The 19,619-nt window shown below is 32.4% G+C and overlaps 1 protein-coding gene across 1 annotated transcript; it reads right to left on the bottom strand.

Moving 5' to 3' along the window:
* Positions 1 to 17,620: 17,620 nt before the first annotated feature.
* LOC127724914 (glycine, alanine and asparagine-rich protein-like) lies at positions 17,621 to 18,169 on the bottom strand. Its single transcript, XM_052231916.1, has one exon. The coding sequence runs from the start codon at positions 18,167 to 18,169 to the stop codon at positions 17,621 to 17,623; it is 549 nt and encodes a 182-aa protein (XP_052087876.1).
* Positions 18,170 to 19,619: the final 1,450 nt, after the last annotated feature.

The raw sequence follows: 19,619 nt of genomic DNA, 5'->3' as shown, positions 1-19,619 counted from the left end.
GACCTTGCGCACTACTAAATTGTCGAAATGCGCATCTGGTGCAGTAACAAAGGAATCGTTAAACGTGATAAACATACATTTAAACACGAATAGTCCTAAATATTCAGATACCTACATTTTGCATTGCACAAGACCTTGCGTTTCAGAGAAGTCATAAGACGGGATAAAAAGGCAACAATTAGTCAACGAAACACGAAATCAACATGAAATTTAATCTTTGATTTTTTAATCTATGGAAATATTTATCGATTGAAATTGGGCTTTGATCTAGCTTTCAGCAAGTGCAAATACTAGTGCTTTGTCCCGGGTCAGGATTCTGTTGCTCAGTTAGTATTGTTGGCTATTATCATTTTTCGTATATCTCTTTGTAAAAAAAAAATCAGGTCGTTGATTTTCTCATGTGAATTGTTTAGTGACCTAAAGTTATTTACATCTACGTCATTTTGTCTCATGTTGATATTTGGTCTCATTTGCAATCATACTACATTTTCTCATCGTTAAATTTATGATTGTATTGCATCTTTGCTTTGCTGTCAATGGCCTTTTGTGGAATGATTTATATTGGTGTGCCTAAATCAATAAATCAGTTTTCGATCGTCCTTCTTCGATCATGTCGATTTGATTGTGTATGTCTGGTATAGCAATATTTAACAGTTTTTGAGAATGAATTTCCTATATTTTTCAATGTATGCATCCGACGGTGATTCTATTTTTCTGTGCTTAGCACAGAAGTGAACTGTGTGACCCTTTTAAAAGATATTCATAGGATAAGTTTATAGGTTATACAGGTGAAATCTATAATTTGTTCTTTCTGACATGACTTGACCTTTAATGTCATGTATCAGCATGCCGAGTAGTGTCGAATTATAACCTTTTAGCAAAGGTTTTTTTTATTGGTTCATAATTTATTGAAAAAAAAAAAAATAGGGACAGAGCTTTGTATGATTTGTTTATGATTTGACTGTACAATAATCGAATGCAACATTTGGGAAAAAAATAAGACATTTTTGTTGATTACACTTTATTGAACATGATAGACACGACAAGTTATTTTACCAATCTACATCATTAAGATGGTATGTTACATTTTACACCGTACTGTTTGGAAAGTTCTATCCCATTGTATTGGCCACCAAGAACTCGCTGAAAACAAAATGAGCATAATATTAGCATTTACAATAACAAACATATTATCTGAAATACATTAACATATATAAGTACATGTGTCCCAACATTTTGAGTACATATATTTGGGAAAAAAGTAAACGTTAGCGAGGTCTCAAGAAATATCAATACAACAAAAACACCAAACTGACACCTGAAGGTCAGCTTATGTTTTAGTTACGGACAAGCATGCGTACTATACATTTCTGTCAAATTCCGAATCTTCCCAACTGTAGAATTGTTGTTAATCAATTCAAAAGGAAGTAGAGAAGGTTATACATTCCTGTCAACTACAAAAGGTCCAGGTACAAATAAGAAAGCATAGAAGTGAAAACAAACAAACCTAGTAAATATTGGTTTTCTGACTGGGTAAATATTGTCTTTCATACTTGCATTATCCGTCGTTTAAACAAAACACAATCGCAAGAGTAAAAACCAGGAACATGAAAAACTGTTTATAATGCTTTCTTGTCGATACTAGACAGATGGGACCTGTAACAGTGTGAAACTGTCTCTAATAATTTAAAGTAGCTATGAAGTGTTTTTTGGACTGTTTTTCTCTTAATTTTTTTTTCTTCTATTGTGCATTATTTGGGCTTATTTTTTATGTGAATTTCTTTCTTATTAAATGAAGCATGAAAAGATAGGTTTGTAAATAGTAAATACACATCAATTTTCTTATTTGATATTGTTGGTTATCTTTTATCTGTAGAGTCAGTAGCCATTTGACTCTAGAATCGAAATTTACTTTTATTTATTAGTCCAAATTAACACGATTTAATGAGACTGTCATGATTGATCAGTGAAAATGTTGTTTTGATAAAATGAAAAAGGCATGACCACTACATGCACTTAGAAAAAGGTCATGAGGCCGTAAAAAAGGAACATGACGCCAAACAAAAAGGACTATTAAGTTTTAGATAAAACACTGATAGATGGGTTAGTAAGGAACTGTAAATGTATATGCGTACGCACAGTCACTGGCAGTGCATTTGACATCAATTTGGGAAAATCTATCAGACTTGATACATTAAATCACAGGTAACGCTATCCATCGGTTCTTCTTGTTTATTACCGTAATTTATTAGTGCATTTATTTGCAGCTATTTAGTAAATACATTACTCTTATCATAAAAGATCGACAGTTTTTATTTTTTTGACATTGAAAATATATTGTCAATATTTTATAACCTTATTTGAAATTATAGGTATGTGACCTTACTCGTGTAGCCCTGCTGTATAAAGTTTTGATATCTATTACAGTGCATACGAGACGTGTTTTTGCATAAACTTTAAAAAATATGGAAAGCAAATGCATAGAAAATAAGACGATTAAAACAAAAGGGCATAAATAGAACAGGCAAAAAAGTGTAATTCAACTTTGCGCAAGGAAGTTTCAAAGAAAAGAAAGTACCATTTCATATAAGTTATGGATGCGAAGCTCTTTTCTGGATTTAGCTTCATTAGAACCCTAAAAGCCAAATATCTATGAAAATCCCCCTTTATTTTTAATTCAATTACACAATTTTATAACTGAAATTTTAACAGTAAAACTTTATCATGGAAATCATACCACTAATTGCATGTGAATGAGCATTGGTATGCTGGCATCCTTGGAGACTAATTAGCGGCAATCAATTTAGTGTTATATAAATATGTATATAAGTATGGTACCAATATCACTACAAATGACGTGTTTGTGGAATAGTATACTATCAATTATAACTTTTAGCCATAACAATCCATATCATTCCACTGTTTAAACATATTGATAGTTTAATCAATATTTGATTGGTTGAGACTATCCCACGTGTCATTGAACAAATCTTCATATTCCATTCTGAGGATCATATTCCCCTCTGAAATGTCGGGATTACTTCGTGCGACGTTACGCGCGGTTAATGTACATAACGTTTTGAACGTCTTATTCTTCTTAAAATAGTGATAGCAAAAATCATTATCATGTTCAAATTTATTGCAGACGATAAAACAAAAAGACTTATTATTAAATTTTGATCCTTACTGTTTATCAATGGGTATGTCATGTTTAGTTTGACTTACAAAAACAAGCGGATAAGAAAAAAATTGTATGCAATATAATATTCAATGTATTGATAGTAAACAAAAAAGCATAGGCAATGGAATAAAACATTCATTTCCCTTTGCCTCGGGAGATATGAAGATTTGCTGACCCTCGAAAAATCATATTTCCCTCGGGCAGAGCCCTCGTGAAATAAGAATATTCTTGGGTGAACAAATCTTCATATCTCCCTCCGGTCTGCGTTTTTGAATTATTTTGTTAATAAAAATGGCACTGTGTGTATGTGCCCATGCTTTTGTGCACACTATACGGTCTGATTGAAACATACCGAGCAAGTATGTTGACCGTTGTAACCTTTCTGTATCACGTGTGTAGTGATAATATTTGCAATCCAACTCGTTTGCTGACCAACATCACTTACATATGGCGAATCGAACTGGATAGTCAAGTTGTTGTATGCTACTGAAACAAAATCATATTATGTTCATCAATAAAAAAAAATAATTTGTAATTGATTTAGTTTTTTTTATGAAGAAAAAATAAAATTGCAAAAATACACTTATCACAGTGCAACAAGGAAAGACATAAAATATACAGTACAAACCACGGGGTTGTTAAAACGACTATTAAAATCTGGAGTCCTCTTTAGAAAATGTGATACAACATTCCGCCCCTACCAGAAACAACCCAAAGCCGATCTTCAAAAACATATACTGTACTTTGTATTGAAGTCATCAGGTGTTCTAATAGTCAATAGATATAAGAAGATGTGGTATGAGTGGCAATGAGACAACTCTCCATCCAAGTCAAAATTTATAAAAGTAAACCATTATAGGTCAAAGTACAGTCTTCAACACTTAGCCTTGGCTCACACTGAACAGCAAGCTATAAAGGGCCCAAAAATTACTAGTGTAAAACCATTCAAACGAGAAAACCAACGGTCTAATCTATATAAAAACGAGAAACGAGAAACACTTATGAACCACATTAACAAACGAAAACTACTGAACATCAGATTCTCAGAAGCCTTTTACATTTTTTTTAGGGAAAAACTATTTAAGTGTGTGTTTGTTTGTGTGCTCACAAACTATTTACTCAATTTATAGATTGAGTAAAAAGATATATTCTGTTGTGGTTGTAAAAAGCAACTTATGTCGTTAATGCTTGAAAACATTTTCTCACGGAACTTAAAATCTCGGCCAAATCCCTTCCGTCTTAACTAACACTTTTAGTAAAAAACAAGTTTGGCGCACAATATGTAATGTGACGATGGTCGCCAATCTACTTACATTCATGTTCTTTTCTTATGTTCTTTGAGGGAATTGCTGGTCCACACTCAAGGTCGCCTATCAGTATGACTTTTTCTTGCTGTTCGAAGTTTGACTATATGCACTTAGTTTGTGAGAGATTCTCTACAGCCCAAATTGAGGAAAACAGTTCTTTCGTGTCAGCTATTCGAAGATAAATATTGGACTTTACAAGTTATCATGCTGTTTCAGTGATTTTGTTTGATTTTTTCCAACTACTGTATCCGCAGCCTGTTAATGCTGAGGATGATTTTCAGAACGTAGCAGGTACATTCGACTCCAATCTTAATTGCCTAGGATTGTCAGTTTTCCAATTAAAGGTCGCTGGTTCTATCCGGGCACTCCAGCTTCCCCTACGATATATATATATAGCGCAATAGTGCTGAAAGTGGCGTTAAACCGCAATGAATAATATATTATGTATACCTTCGAGAAACATAAATGCAATACAATTTCTTTGTTGAAGAATACTGATCAGAAAACTACTTGGTTATGTATTTAAATTATAAATCTGCATTTATTACAAAAAATTAAAACCCATCTTCAGTAACTGTTTTAGAATACTAGAGGGTCTAGATGGTGTCCTTCATTTCTGTATTCTTGAATTATTTTTTTTTTTTTGTAAGCCTATTTTTCTCTATTCTTTATTTTTTAATCTTTTTTCTCTTTTTGAGTTTAATCTTAATTCTGCAACTTTAACATCTAAAGTTTATTTGTTTGAAGTCTTGTAGAAAGCTTTTACTAAAAAAAGTGTCAAAAAATAAATAAAGGTAGACATTCTTACGTTCGTATTAAGCATCATTCAAAGCGGTTTGCATTTTTGTACAAGCAATAGTACGTCCAGCAATCTTCAATGAAATAAAATATTACAACATAAGTACATGACAATAATGATACAAAGTGTTGGATAGTGGGTGGCGAAAGGGGCAACTCTGAAACGTAAAGACAATATTTTGTATCACACAATCACTCCACTTACACACATACATAGACTCACCTTATAGCAAATAACTTATAAACTCCAAAAACTTAAAGCTATATAGGTCATACTTTTGATTATAAATTAGAATTACATTCTTTGAAAGTCACAATTATGTTCCATCGTCTTTGTAATCACACCAATAATCAATGGCGCTTTACTAATTGAAATGTCTTTGGTATTAACATTATTTTCCCCTATGTTAAATCAAATATATTAAATAAAACAAAGAACTATCAAAGATACATGTACGAGGCTTATAATTTTGTAATACAAAATGTCTACCTAAATCGTATACGTAGCGGCCAGAATCAGAACAGTTTAAAAACCGATGTATTACGATCACGAGGATCTCTGTAACTCAAAATTTTGAAATAATTGTGCCAAATCTGGCTAAGGCCAATCATGCATGGAGATAGAAAACCCTTATTTTTTCAAACAATATATATAGAATAATGGCATTTTTGTTTTTGATACTGACTTTATCAGCAAGAATATCAATCGAGCCGGCAAGGGCGAGCAAACATGGTATAAGACGTGCTACATACTTCAACAATTAGTTGTCCATGTCTGTTGACCTGAAATATCGCACCTCATAAAACAAAACAAATCTGAATAATTTGGTTCTACGTCTTTACACATCCTTGGTGAAGTTAAATCAAGAAAAGCGCTTCGAACGTACGATAATCGATTTAAGTGTTTCATCAATTAGTAAAAACCGTACTTATCTCAATTTAATGTATATTCTGATTCTGACCAATTGTCTACTTCATATATAAAGACTGGGATATCAGTACAATATAAATTACACACTGGCGGATGTCCACCAGACAATTAAAAAAAAAGCACATAGTTAACATATTTTTGTTGATTCAATACAATGTATTTAGCTTTTGGAGTAATTTATTTCAAGATGATTATTAAGAGTCACACACTATATATATATTAATAATATCATCTAGTAACTTAAAAAAAACATCATTGTTATGAACATAAATGCCATCCCTTATTTGTGCTGAAAATCGAATGATTATTATTTAAAATCGTAAACCAGATCAAGATTTTTCTTTTTGATTAAGAAACGTTCATTTTTTTAGATAAGGTAATGCATCATTCAGTACTTACATTTTGTAAGTCAATGTTCGTATAATGTTTTCAAATGATTATTATGGATCTTAATTTTCATTTCTATCGATCGATAGATATAAGAAAACCCAGAACGATATAGGAAACAGATATCTGAAATGTTATTGCCATCAGAAAAATAATAAAAAAAACCAATCAAAGATACCAGATTGACAATGTTGTACGCCAGACGCACGTTTCGTCTACAAAAGACTCATCAGTGATGCTCGAATAAAAAAAGTTAAAAAAGCCAAACTATGTACAAAGTTGAAGAGCATTGAGGACCCAAAATTCTGAAAGGTTCAGAAATTAACCATAAGGTATGGTTGAGAACAAAACTTTACGACAAAAGACATGATTTCAGCTCCCCAATTATTTAATTTCTATTTAGCAAGATTCCTGCAGATCTTACATTTCCTATCATGATTTCCTTGATAGACGGTTGCTGCTTACAAGAAAGCTATTGAACCAAGAGTATCATAAGTGGTGATCTGGAAAACATCCCTTCAAATATTTTGCGGACGTCATCACGTGTTTGTTGACCGTAATGGAATATCAGTTTCACAGATGATGGCGGATATGTTCCAAGTGTCGTAACGACATTCCGTCTGATGTTAGTGTTGCACAGTTTTAGTTTTATGTTGTGTTTATTATACTGGTGTTTGTCTTTTGGTCGTTTTTCATTTTTTTGTAATAGCATTGTTAGTTCGTTTGATTATCACTTGGTATCTTTTACCCCTCTTTTAGACTCTTATATCTATCACTGATGATCGAGTTTTTACAGTTGTATGATAATTGTTTTTATTAATTTTATTGTTTTTTGTTCATTGATACCTTCTCACTGCAAAACATTTTGAAATCAGTTGAAAATAATACCAATCTATCAAAGATCTTTCCCGCGCTTCCTATAATAGCTTTTATGCAACCAAACAGTCTAAGGAATTTGTTAAGGCGGGCTGAAGTGTCTACACCGATACCTAGTAGTACTCCTGGAGAATGTAGCTCATGTTTGACAGTCTGTTGTCTGCAGATGCTTCATTATCATGAGTAGGACCATCAAAAATAGAGATTCTACAAATGCCTCAATGGCCATTCGAGGGATATCTCTAGGAAGCTACTTACCCCAGAGAGCCAACACTTCAGACAGTCTAATAACAAACTCGACGACGTACTTAAACCCTAGTGCTTGAACACACCATTCTCTATTATCAGGGTATATAACCAGGTTTAATCCATCATTTACTACATAAGGAAATGCCTGTACCAAGTCAGGAATACGACAGTTGTTTTCCATTCGGTTGATGTGTTTCAGCTTTTGAATTTGCCATTTGATAAGGAACTTTCCAATTTGAATTTCCTGTGAGTTCTGTATTTTTGTTATTTTACTTTTTCTCTATAAGGATACCCAGCGAGAGGGTCGGGAAAGTTTCTTGGCGAAATTAATTTAAGATCAACTTCGTCTTAGGGAGTTTTGGACCTTTTTTTATTAATAATTTCTTAATCTATCATCGGGAAATTTTGAATTAAGTATGTTATATATCATTAAAGTATCGAAGCACTGACTACAGATCTGATGATACCCTAGGTGACTAACAGTCCATCAGCAGCTGTAGCTATCCAGTGCTAGAATCTGGATAAAACAGACATAAAAACAAGAACAACCAAAAACGAACAACACACGATCCAGAAGTTTAATTCGACAATACAAACATCAAAATCGTGTATTGTTCCAGAAATCAAAAACAAAACAAATACATTAATTGCTAAATAAAATAGATAGGAATCATATCAAATGCAAAACACAAAAAATTGCAGCATGATAGTTGGAAATAACGTATAAAAGGCAAAAAAGATAAACCAAGCTAAGATACAACTGTGTTTGTATTATAAATTTTGCATTGCAGAATATATCAAAGTAAAACAAAAACACTGACCTACACACTTGTGTAAAGCTATTAATTTAAATTATGAAGTTTGATTTTTCAAATAAGAACAGTAAAAGATAAAGAAAACATAATTCGAAAAATAAACATTGTCGATCGGTTTAAAACAGGAAGAGGTGGTGTGTTTGCAAATGAGACAAATATAAAATTTTCACATTGTTGATCGGATTTATTTCTAAAATCCATTTTAAAGACAAAACAGATGGTAAAAGTGTTTAAGTATGTCACAGAAAAGCAGTCAACTTTCATATTGTATACTTCAAATGGTCATTTCAAATGCATATTTGTTTTAACCACGATAGATTTCATGAAGAAATTAAATCACTACATATGGAAAATATTGACCCCCTCTACTCTGTTGGATTTTTTTAAAAAACCGGTCCACAAGCCGCTCGGATTTAAAAAAAAAGAAACTTACTTTATTGAGACATACAACATCAGCATTTTCTTGCAACAATGCACCAGGGAGTTGGGCAAGTCTGTCAGATTGTTTTCCATGTGCCCACAGTAAATTTGCATTGAAAGTCAAAAAAGAATCAGCTAAATCTTCGCCATTACCTATTTTTGGTTTAGTTGACAATCGTTAATTATACAGGACACCAAATTAATCAAACACATGAAGACAAAAAGTATGGTATGCATTTTTATCAACGTCCTGAAAAACATAGAAATAAATAAAATTCTATTACGCGTTTCATCTTGAAATAAATAGTAATTTTTGCTCATGAATAACACAAATTCAACAATTATTTTGATGAACATAACATATTTGTTTTTGTCCGACGAGGGTGGTTTTTAACGACATTGACTACTCATGATGGTCATGCACGGTCGGGTTGTTTTTGTAAAAGGAAAGAAGTAAATTCTTATATTAGCTGTTTTGAGACATTAATTACAGTTTAACACAAATAAACATACTAAGTTTGTGTTTTTATTTTAAAAATCAGGTCGTATACATATGATTCTGAAACGCTGACAATTACTCCTTTTTCCTGTGTTATTGCATCGACTCCTCCCCCAATTCCTACTTCATAAACCTAACAATAATACTATAATATACCATAAAAATTTTGATAATATATAAGTTTGACAATCTTGAAGACAAATATTATAAAATGAAAAAAATAATACAATAACAAACAAGTCCTTACCTTAATTTTCTGACTTGCGAAACTTTCAAGAAGATGAAGCTCGTTTAAATTTCATAAAGATTGCTTTGTGTTTTATAGCAGAGCGGAACATCGAAATAAACAATACACTCAGCCAAATGCTGCTTCGACAATCCTTGGTTTTCAGTAAACACGATTAAAAATAAAACATGAACACGTTAATAAAATTGATTTTGTAAATGCAAATGAGTAACAAATTGTTTTCAAGGGAATAAACATGTGTGTTGTTTTTAATAGTTTATTTATAATTTCATGGAAAATTTTCGTTATTTTCTATTTCTTAGGAAAGGCGTCAGATACATATATTTATCAGTTAATTTTGATATGTTCTTTGTATTCTAGTTTTGTTTAAGGTGGTACATAACACTACAGGGAGATAACTCTGTAAAAATCAGCCGAACGTTTTAATCACGTTCTATTCTTAAGAAAATATTAAGCTTCTCAATGATCAAAATTAGTGTTTGTCAAACTGCTATATTGCGAATGAAATTTTTTCGATAAAATGTGTGGTTCAAGGTTTTTGAAATATTTATATTTTTGTCATAGGATCGAAGTAAATATTTTGAAAATGAAACAAGCCAAATCAATTTTAGTCAAGGTGTTTTGTACCACCTTAATTCTAGTAGTTTTTAATATGATGCGAATTATTAACTTTTTATTCTTATTTTATTCATCGACATAAAGATGTTTGAATTCGAAGTACATGTACCCCAGTAACGTAATGTAAGTCTCGCTTATTTGTTTTAGCTATCGTATAGTCAGCTATAAAAGGCACCGACATGAAAATGTGAAACAATTCAAAGGAAGAAAAAAACGGCATAATTTATACAATACCATGTACGAAAAACAAATATGACAGACATGAACCAACAACAACCACTTAATTACATGTCTACTTTTGAAATCAGCGTAACAGAATCCATTAAACTTACGTTTTAGAATTTGTTTATACATTTTATTTGCTTTAAAACATTATTTGGAATTCTCACAAATACCACACAGGATATAATAACCAAGTAACGTGAACAAAATATGTAAAAATGACGAATCATATTTTTTTTGTTTTTCTGAAGAAAATTGAAAACACCGATTGATAGTGGATATATCTAAAAATAAATCTGTTATTCAACAAATGTAACATCAACTGAGTTTACTTACTTCAAATGTAAAAAGTAATGTCAGCCCAATAGGTCAACTTGAAAATGGAGAAATTTCGATAAATACTACAAAAGTGAATGTGATATTTTTACCTATTATGACTGTTTGTTTTGTTCACACATCGTAGTCAATATAATGGAATTTTATGCGACTGTCATAGAAGTGAGAGGTTTAGCTAGCTATAAAACCAGGTGTAATCCACCATTTTCTACATAAGAAAATGACTATACCAAGTCAGGAATATGACATGTACAGTTGTTTTCCAATCGTTTGATGTGTTTGAGCTTTTGATTTTGCCATTTGATTAGGGACTTTCCGTTTTGAATTTTCCTCGGAGTTCGGTACTTTTGTGATTTTAATTTTTATTTTTTATAGGCTTACATTTTTGCGCCTGTCCCAAGTCAGGAGCCTCTAGCCTTTGTTAGTCTTGTATTATTTTTAATTTTAGTTTCTTGTGTACAATTTGGAGTTTAGTAAGGCGTTCATTATCACTGAACTAGTATATATATTTGTTTAGGGGCCAGCTGAAGGACGCATCCGGGTGCGGGAATTTCTCGCTGCATTGAAGACCTGTTGGTGACCTTCTGCTGTTGTCTGTTCTATAGTCGGGTTGTTGTCTCTTTGACACATTCCCCATTTCCATTCTCAATTTTATTACAAATTCAGAAAATTCGTCAGTAGTGGTCTTTCTCAAATAAAATTTTTATTTTGTTATTTAGATTGTTCTTAGTAGTTCAGATACTGTATTACTAGCTTGTCAACACTGGGGTTGTGAGTTCGAGACCAACATGTGTTCGACACGAATTCTAATTTACTATGATTGTCAGTATTCCTACCGAAGGTCGGTGGTTTTGTACGGGCACTCCGCCTTCTATCACCAATAAGAAATGGCAGTCACGATATAGCGCTGAAAATAACGTTAAAGACCAAAAATCTGGGGAACAAATATTATTTAAAGGGTTCAGTTAAGGTTTTAAACATTTAAAAATTGCCAACACCGTCGTTAATGGCATATGGCAAAATTGGAAGGCCTCCTCTTGAAGAACAAAAAAATGCAAGAATTGTATCCAAAATTGATCGAGGGTAAAAGTTCAAAACTGTCCTCTATAACATGGAAACTGATTTATCAATTGAATGTTGTCAATACTGTTGGGTCTCCTTGGTTTTAATTATAACGAATATACTCAATAATTGTGGATTAACATATATGTAAAGTTCACAAATTTTTATTAACAAGGGTTGGTTGGTAAAAACTAGTGTTCAAGGTATGAAAGACCAATATACACAAAATTGGCATAGTGAAATGGAAAATGCGTCAAAATCATTTTGTTACGGACTATTTGAACAAAAACTTGAATTTGAGAGTAATATCAATATTCTAAATAAGAAAGAAATAATTGAACTCTGCAAGTTTTTGATAAAAAATCACAAGGTATCCATGTAATAAGAAAGATGGCAATATATTCAATTTAAAAATAGAATCTGCAAATGTTGCGACTTGAATGAAATAAGGGACGAGTTTCATTACATCATTTCAAGGAGGAAACGTGCCAACATACGAAATTGATCAATTCCAGAAAATTTTTCAAAACGGCCAGATAAATTCAAATTCGGAGATCTTATCGATACTTTCGAAACTGCAAACTATATATATTATCAAAATTGTTAATAAAGGGATGTGTGATCCGGGCTAACACCTGTCTCATAAATATCTATTTTTACTAATACTGTGATTTCTCTACCATTCCACTGTATATGGTTTGTTGAGAAATAAAGTTATACTCAGAGAATTAGTCTGAAAACATATCACAGTATTTATAAAATTAACTGGAATAACATAGCAAATGTCTTAAAAGTGGCATTTGATATGACATGTTAATCTATTCACTTAAAGTTCGAAAACAAATTTCATTTTGATTCTCTCTGTTTCAATTATAAATTAAAGTCGACCAAACTAAATATTTGACCTACATAACATACCCTCCTCTGAAAAGTTGGATAAGAAGAGGTTAAAAAACTTAAGCACCTAGGGTTTTTCTTTATATTTTCTTTTGTTGAGTCATATGAAATTCCAAACTTCTGATTGCTTTTCTTCTGAAATATCTTGTTTTAGTTCTTGAAGTTTAAGTTTGTGATGTATATTCTTAACAATGTTTGAAAGGTGATTAACCCTCCGGTTATATTTTCAGTGTGTATCAATTACTATTTTCATTTCAAGGTTATGAAATGCTATTAAACAGCCGATTGTCACAGCAGTGATCAGCTTGTTTACAAATCAGTCTCCCGTTCTTTTATATGTATTAGATTTTGATAGAGAAAAACTCATCATAGATACCCGAATTAAAATTTCATGCGCCAGACGTCATTTCTCAGTTGTCACATAAATGACAGAAACGTGAATTTTAAAGAAATGTTTAAAGAAAAGTATGTTCACTTAACTAGTACATACTTTTGTTTAGGTAACAGCTGAAGCCCGCCTCCGGCTGCGGGATTTTCTCGCTGTGTTGAAGACCCGTTGGTGGTCTTGGGCCGTTTTCTTGACTTTGGTAAGGTTGTTGTCTCTTTGACACATTTCCCATTTCTATTCTCAATTTTATATCTTCCTGAAAGGACAACCCCTGTAGAATATATATATAAAAAAAAAGAGAAATCCAACTAAAAAAACATTTTTTTTAAGTTCCTATGTATGCATGTAACTCAATCCAGGTTCTGTGTAAAGGTTTGATTTTTTTCTAATCAATTTTATTAAAACAAAATGAAATAATGGAAAAAAACACAAAACGAATTCATTTAACCAAACGTAAACTGATTTTTATTTGGTATGGAATCGCATGATAGGAAGCACAATGTAAAGAAAAGTTTGCATTTTCTTTAGCTATGAATACAAATACACGAACTCAACTTATTATTCTCACATTTTCTTCAGTTGTTTATATATTTTTTGGCCTTCTTTTACTTGAGGGGTATCTGTTCTTTCGATTAGGGACATTTTTAATGGAAAGGGTAAGTTTAGGCTTTTTTCTAAGTTTAGGTTAGGTTTAAGTGTTAGAGCTATTATAAAATAACCTTAGACATGTTAGATACCCAATAAGAAAAAAAATGTATGGGTTTAGATTATTAGGTTCAGGATCTTTGTTACTTTGGTTGATATCACCCCAAGTTTTGTTTGGGGTTCGTGTTGCTCAGTCTTTATTTTTCTATGTTGTGTTTGATGTACTGTTGTTTGTCTATTGGTCTTTTTTTTAAGCCATGGCGTTGTCAGTTTATTTTCGACTTGCGAGTTTGCATGTCCCTCTGGTATCTTTTGCCTCTCTTTTATTATGACTCAGAACGGGTTGGGACCATTAAAGTAAAACAGAAGGGCATACTATACTTTTATCACCATTCTAAATATCCTACCGCATTTATACAGATCATTTTTTTATATCAATAAAATCTACTACATGTTCAATTCTTCATTTATTAAACCAAAAACCTTGCGTTTAGTGGTGAAGTATCTTCTCCATCATGAGTAGGTTTAAAAGAGTATCAAAAAATATTTTTGTAGTATCTGCATTTTCACCGAATACTGCATTCTTTTAACTCATGGCATATTAAAATAACCTACACCATTATTTGACTAAATACTTGGAACCTTGTTGCTATACCATTCGGAAAGCAAGTCCTTAGTAACAACCGTTGTTGTTACTGATCCTTCTAAAGACGTAGTCATACACGCGATTTTGACTATACGTTTCTTTTCCGGAAAAACAAATTAGCGGGAAATTTAGAAATTTTCTGTTTTTTGATTCTTAGTCTAGAAATACGATTTTGTGTCGCATGCTTTTTTCTTATGACATTATTTTTGTCTCATAAATCGATTTCAACATGTATTTATGGTTTCCAAATTTAAAGAAAATAAATTAGATCCTTAATTTTGTGTTCAATTCAAAGATTAAATACATTAATGATTGCTTACAAGAATAAGAACTTGGGGCATGTGCCCTCCTTTTTCGTTTGTTGTGCATTTTATGATGCTAAATATTTAAAAAAAATACTTATAACTGGTTGTCTCAGGCACATTTGTTTAACCATATTTGCAGTAAATCATGCAATATAGGATATGTGTCAACTCACAGAAGCCTTAGTTGCCTTTTCGTTTCTGGTGGCGGTTTGTATCTACAATCTTTCAGCTATTCAGAAATTTTAAAGAAGCATTCCTCGGTTATTCCAATTGTCTAATATTTTTTGTTTCTGAGGACAGAGTAAAAAACAAATCGAAGATACCAGGCTTATAATTTTGTACGTCAGACATACTTTTCGTCTACAAAATACTCATCAGTGACCCTCGGGAATTTTTTTAATGCCAAATAGAATACAAGGAACAATGAGGACCAAAAATGTTTGACGCAATTTTGATTGGACGCGGCGTTGCTAGTCTCCGAATGCAATAATCATATCATAATGTTCGACAAATTCGAAACGTGTTTTGTTATTGGCACCAAAATTCAAAAAATGCAACATATAAAATATCTTCCGAACTTGTCGGTCTTAAGGATGCCACGTATTGTATGTGGAGTCTACGGTATCTTCAGTTTAACTTGCGTTCACCACGTATTTCCGAAGAGAAGATAGACATATTCAAAAAGTACTTGGTTGACTAAAAAAGGAAGAGAAAAACAGCGATAAGTTCTTCTGATGGAAAGTTTACAGTTGTAAACAAAGCTAAATGAATCATCTAACAGCCATGCCAAAGAAAACGCCTGAAAAATGAGAGATGAACAATCTAACTTTTTTTATTTTGTAATTTTTATGTAATATATATGAATGCAAGATTACTGTAATAAATAATTAACTAAGGAAGGATCAGGAAGGAGAAATTGAACTACACAATGACAAAACAGACTCTAAAAATGACATAAATATATGTATTGAAAAAAATAAAAAAGAATTCAACTGCCCAGAACCTAAAAAATACCTTCAATAATTATATTGAAATAGACATTTAATCTGAAAAAAATTCAATAATGACGTCAATATATATGTAGCTGAAACAATAACATAATAAATAGACTTTCACTAACGCTGTGTGTATTCTTCGTTTAAGGGCATACGATACAGTAACAGGGGAGATAAAGACGTCGCTAACGTAAAATGTTATTTTTCACGGCGTCAAACTGTGACATATCGGGAAAAGATGCATTTTTCGACTGATTTTAATCATTCAGCCTAATTTAACTTGAAAACGAGTTTATGTGCCCTCTTTTTGTCATGTGATGCTGTCGTTTTGGTGTTGTGTTTGACGTTGCCATAAAAGCGGGAGGTTTGGCATGCCACAAAACCAGGTTCAACCCACCATTTTTTTCTAAAAATGTCCTGTACCAAGTCAGGAAATGGCTATTGTTATATTATAGTTCGTTTCTATGTGTGTTACATTCTAATGTCGTATTTTTGTTGTGTCGTTGTTCTCCTCTTATATTTGATGCGTTTCCCTCAGTTTTAGTTTGTAACCCGGATTTGTTTTTATCTCTATCGATTTATGAGTTTCGAACAGCGGTATACTACTGTTGCCTTTATTTAAAAATGGCATTTGGCTTGATTATGTATGAAGATTATTTGTGCCAATTTTATGAGCTATTCACCGATGGATTTTTTTAAATTAGATAAATATACAGGAAAAAAATCCGTGTTTTTACTAAAGTCATAAAAATGTGATAAAAACGAATTATTTCTAAAGTTATACAAATTTAAAGCACACTTATGTAGATAAGATATTCCGAATTTTGTCACAAAAATCCGCTTACGTTTCAATTTTGAAACAAAAAAGTTCGGTATGTCTTTCTAAAGAATAGAAATGTCAACTAACCGAAATTTCAAGTAAATGTTTGAAATTTCGACCCAATTTTTCTCTAAAAGTAGCACATGAAGGTATAATGTTTATTACATATTTGAATTGACTAGGTGAAAATTAGCTTGTATGCAAACTTTCGTCAAAATGTCACCGTGGAATCAAAACTGTATCGTTTGTCCTTAATTATTCTTTGAAAATGCGATAAAAACTGGAAGTTCTTTCCCAAAGGGAATAAACTCCACGATAACCGAAGGATCAGTTTGGCGAAATTTTTGGATCCATGTTCTTTTTCAGATTACAGAATTCTTTCTGGACAAGTGTAAAAATCAACAGGCACAACTCGATAAAGTAAATAACACATTCTTCAACTTGTAGTTTACATTTCAATTGAAAGTTATCAATTGATTGTACTTTTTGGTTGAAATGCTAGAATTTAAAAAAAGGTGGAGACTTGTCAAATGTATATAAAGCTGGTCCAGATAATTATGGCGTCTTCTAGGCCTTCAAAGTTTTGTGGGAGACTCTATCCATGATTTTCTTTTTTGCAACTAATTTTATAAACAGTTGCCACCTACAGTTGCATATGAGTTGTTATTTCGCTTTCTGCTTTCAACTCATGATTGTTTAATTACATGCATGCAGATAAAAATATAACATATAAACTTAACGTAGCAAGTCACAATGTATATGTTAATTTTTTTTTGCTTATATTAAATATAAAACACAGCTACCGGCTATATCTTTATTGCAGTATATCTATAGAAATATACATGTGGATAATTATTTAAATTCATGTCCGTTTTACCATTTCGAGAAAAAAAAGATCCCTATATCTATAATAATAATTATCATCTTTCTTTCCACCATCCACCCCACCGGTCCGCCATCACGCACACCCTATCTATCACCAAGCATATGGAACATATCCTTTACCAAGCGCAGCATATCCTCCACCATGCGCAACATTATCTCGGCTACCATGATTACAACCATGATCAACACGATGATTGCCACCATGATCAACACGATGATTGCCTTCATGATCAACACGATGATTGCCGCCATTATCAACACGATGATTGCTACCATGATCTACACCATGATTGCCATATCCACTACCATGATTGCCATCATGATCAACATCTTGATTGCCACGATGATCAACACGATGATTGCTACCATGATCAACACCATGATTGCCACCATGATCAACACGATGATTGCCGCCATTATCAACACGATGATTGCCACCATGATCTACACCATGATTGCCACCATGATCAACCTCATGATTGCCACCATGATTGCCTATATGCTCACCATATCCGCTACCATCATGACCATATGCAACATCATCTCCGCCACCATGATTGCCACCATGCAAGACATATGCTAAATGTGTATTTATGCACACGGCTGACAAAAGGAAAAGCAGAGCAATGGCGAGCTTCATTTTTAGCTAAAAATATTATAAAGATGATAAATGAAAGTGAAATACAGACAGCAGTTAATTATCACATTTTCTCAGAATCTAAAATACTTTTATTATATAAACTGAAGTGTACATTAAATTGATTATTGGTTAATTTGTCAATGTATGTTCGGTCCATTTTACTGCCTCACGGGTATCATGTTTCCGAAGGGAATGTTAACGCACAATTTACTCTATATATTTGGTTGTTACTGTTAATAAATTAAAAATGTTAAAAAAAGAGATGGGGTCAAAGCTGCTAATAGTCTTCAATCTTTACTTGAATTCATAGTATCACAGCTTAAAAGGTGGAAATTGAGTAACTAACAATATTATGGTTTATTTTCAATCAGATGATCATCAAATTATATACACCTGAAGATAACCAAAACATCAGAAACATTTAGCGTTGAATAACGTTTTGAATTGTTTCCATCCATGACACAAAATCAGTTCATGCACAACAACAAAAAAACGCACAGAAAGCAAAGGAACTGCGCTTTTATTGCTGTTCTTCATCTCAAATTCAATGTGATATAGACTCCTTTATTCAAATTTGAGTAGGATTTTATAACTTATATATTTTGAACTTGTGAGTACGCACCCTTTAAAAGATTCTTTTCTTTCGTCTTCACTATTATCCAGAGATAGTGTTTAGGACCCTTAAAAATTGTTTGTTTGATGTTACCTACTCAATGCCTTGTAGGGTTTGGTAGGTAACAGGGATTTTATTTCTTACTGGCCAACAACATAAGTTACATGTTTGAGACAAGAAAACGACGTTATTAACAAAAAAATTGAACCGATTTGTGTCATAAAATTTTTAAGGTAGGCCGCTTATAAGGTGATAAGGTAGGAAACATCAAATAATCTTAATTCTATTTTTGGCCTTAAAAATCGTTTACAAATTTTTTTCAATAAGACATATAAATTCAATAATATTCAAGACAATTACAGATTGACAATTCAACAGTCTTAAGTATATGAAAAATAAATTAGACCACGACAATTGGTGGACATTTGAATGTCATTACTGATGTATGACTCACAGGGTCAGGATACTACATCACACGCAAAGATACGTTTCTATTTTTTCATAGGAAAATCAAAGTGGGACCTAAACAGTCAGGAGCCTCTGGTCTTTGTAAGTCTTGTACGTTTTTTTTTTAGTTCTATTATATGTTGCGAAGTTTAGTGTGACGTCCATTTTCACAGAACTAGTACACATTTTTGTTTAGGGGCCAGCTGATGCCCACCTCCGAGTGCGGGATTTTCCCGCTGTGTTGAAGACCCATTGGTGGCCTTGAGCGTTTTGCTGACTATTGGTCGGGTTGTTGTCTCTTTGACACATTCTCTATTTCCATTCTCAATTTTATGTACAATTCCGTACTTACTTGAATATGGCATATCAAACGTTGCAATATTCACAATA

This window comes from Mytilus californianus, unplaced genomic scaffold, assembly GCF_021869535.1.
Source record: "Mytilus californianus isolate M0D057914Y unplaced genomic scaffold, xbMytCali1.0.p SCAF_14, whole genome shotgun sequence".
Classification (NCBI taxonomy): Eukaryota; Metazoa; Mollusca; class Bivalvia; order Mytilida; family Mytilidae; genus Mytilus; species Mytilus californianus.
This window is presented reverse-complemented; position numbering and strand designations above follow the sequence as displayed.

What these genes read in the sequence shown, in the direction of transcription:
- LOC127724914 (XM_052231916.1), bottom strand. Translation starts at nt 18,169, where the DNA reads ATGAAGCTCGCCATTGCTCTGCTTTTCCTTTTGTCAGCCGTGTGCATA.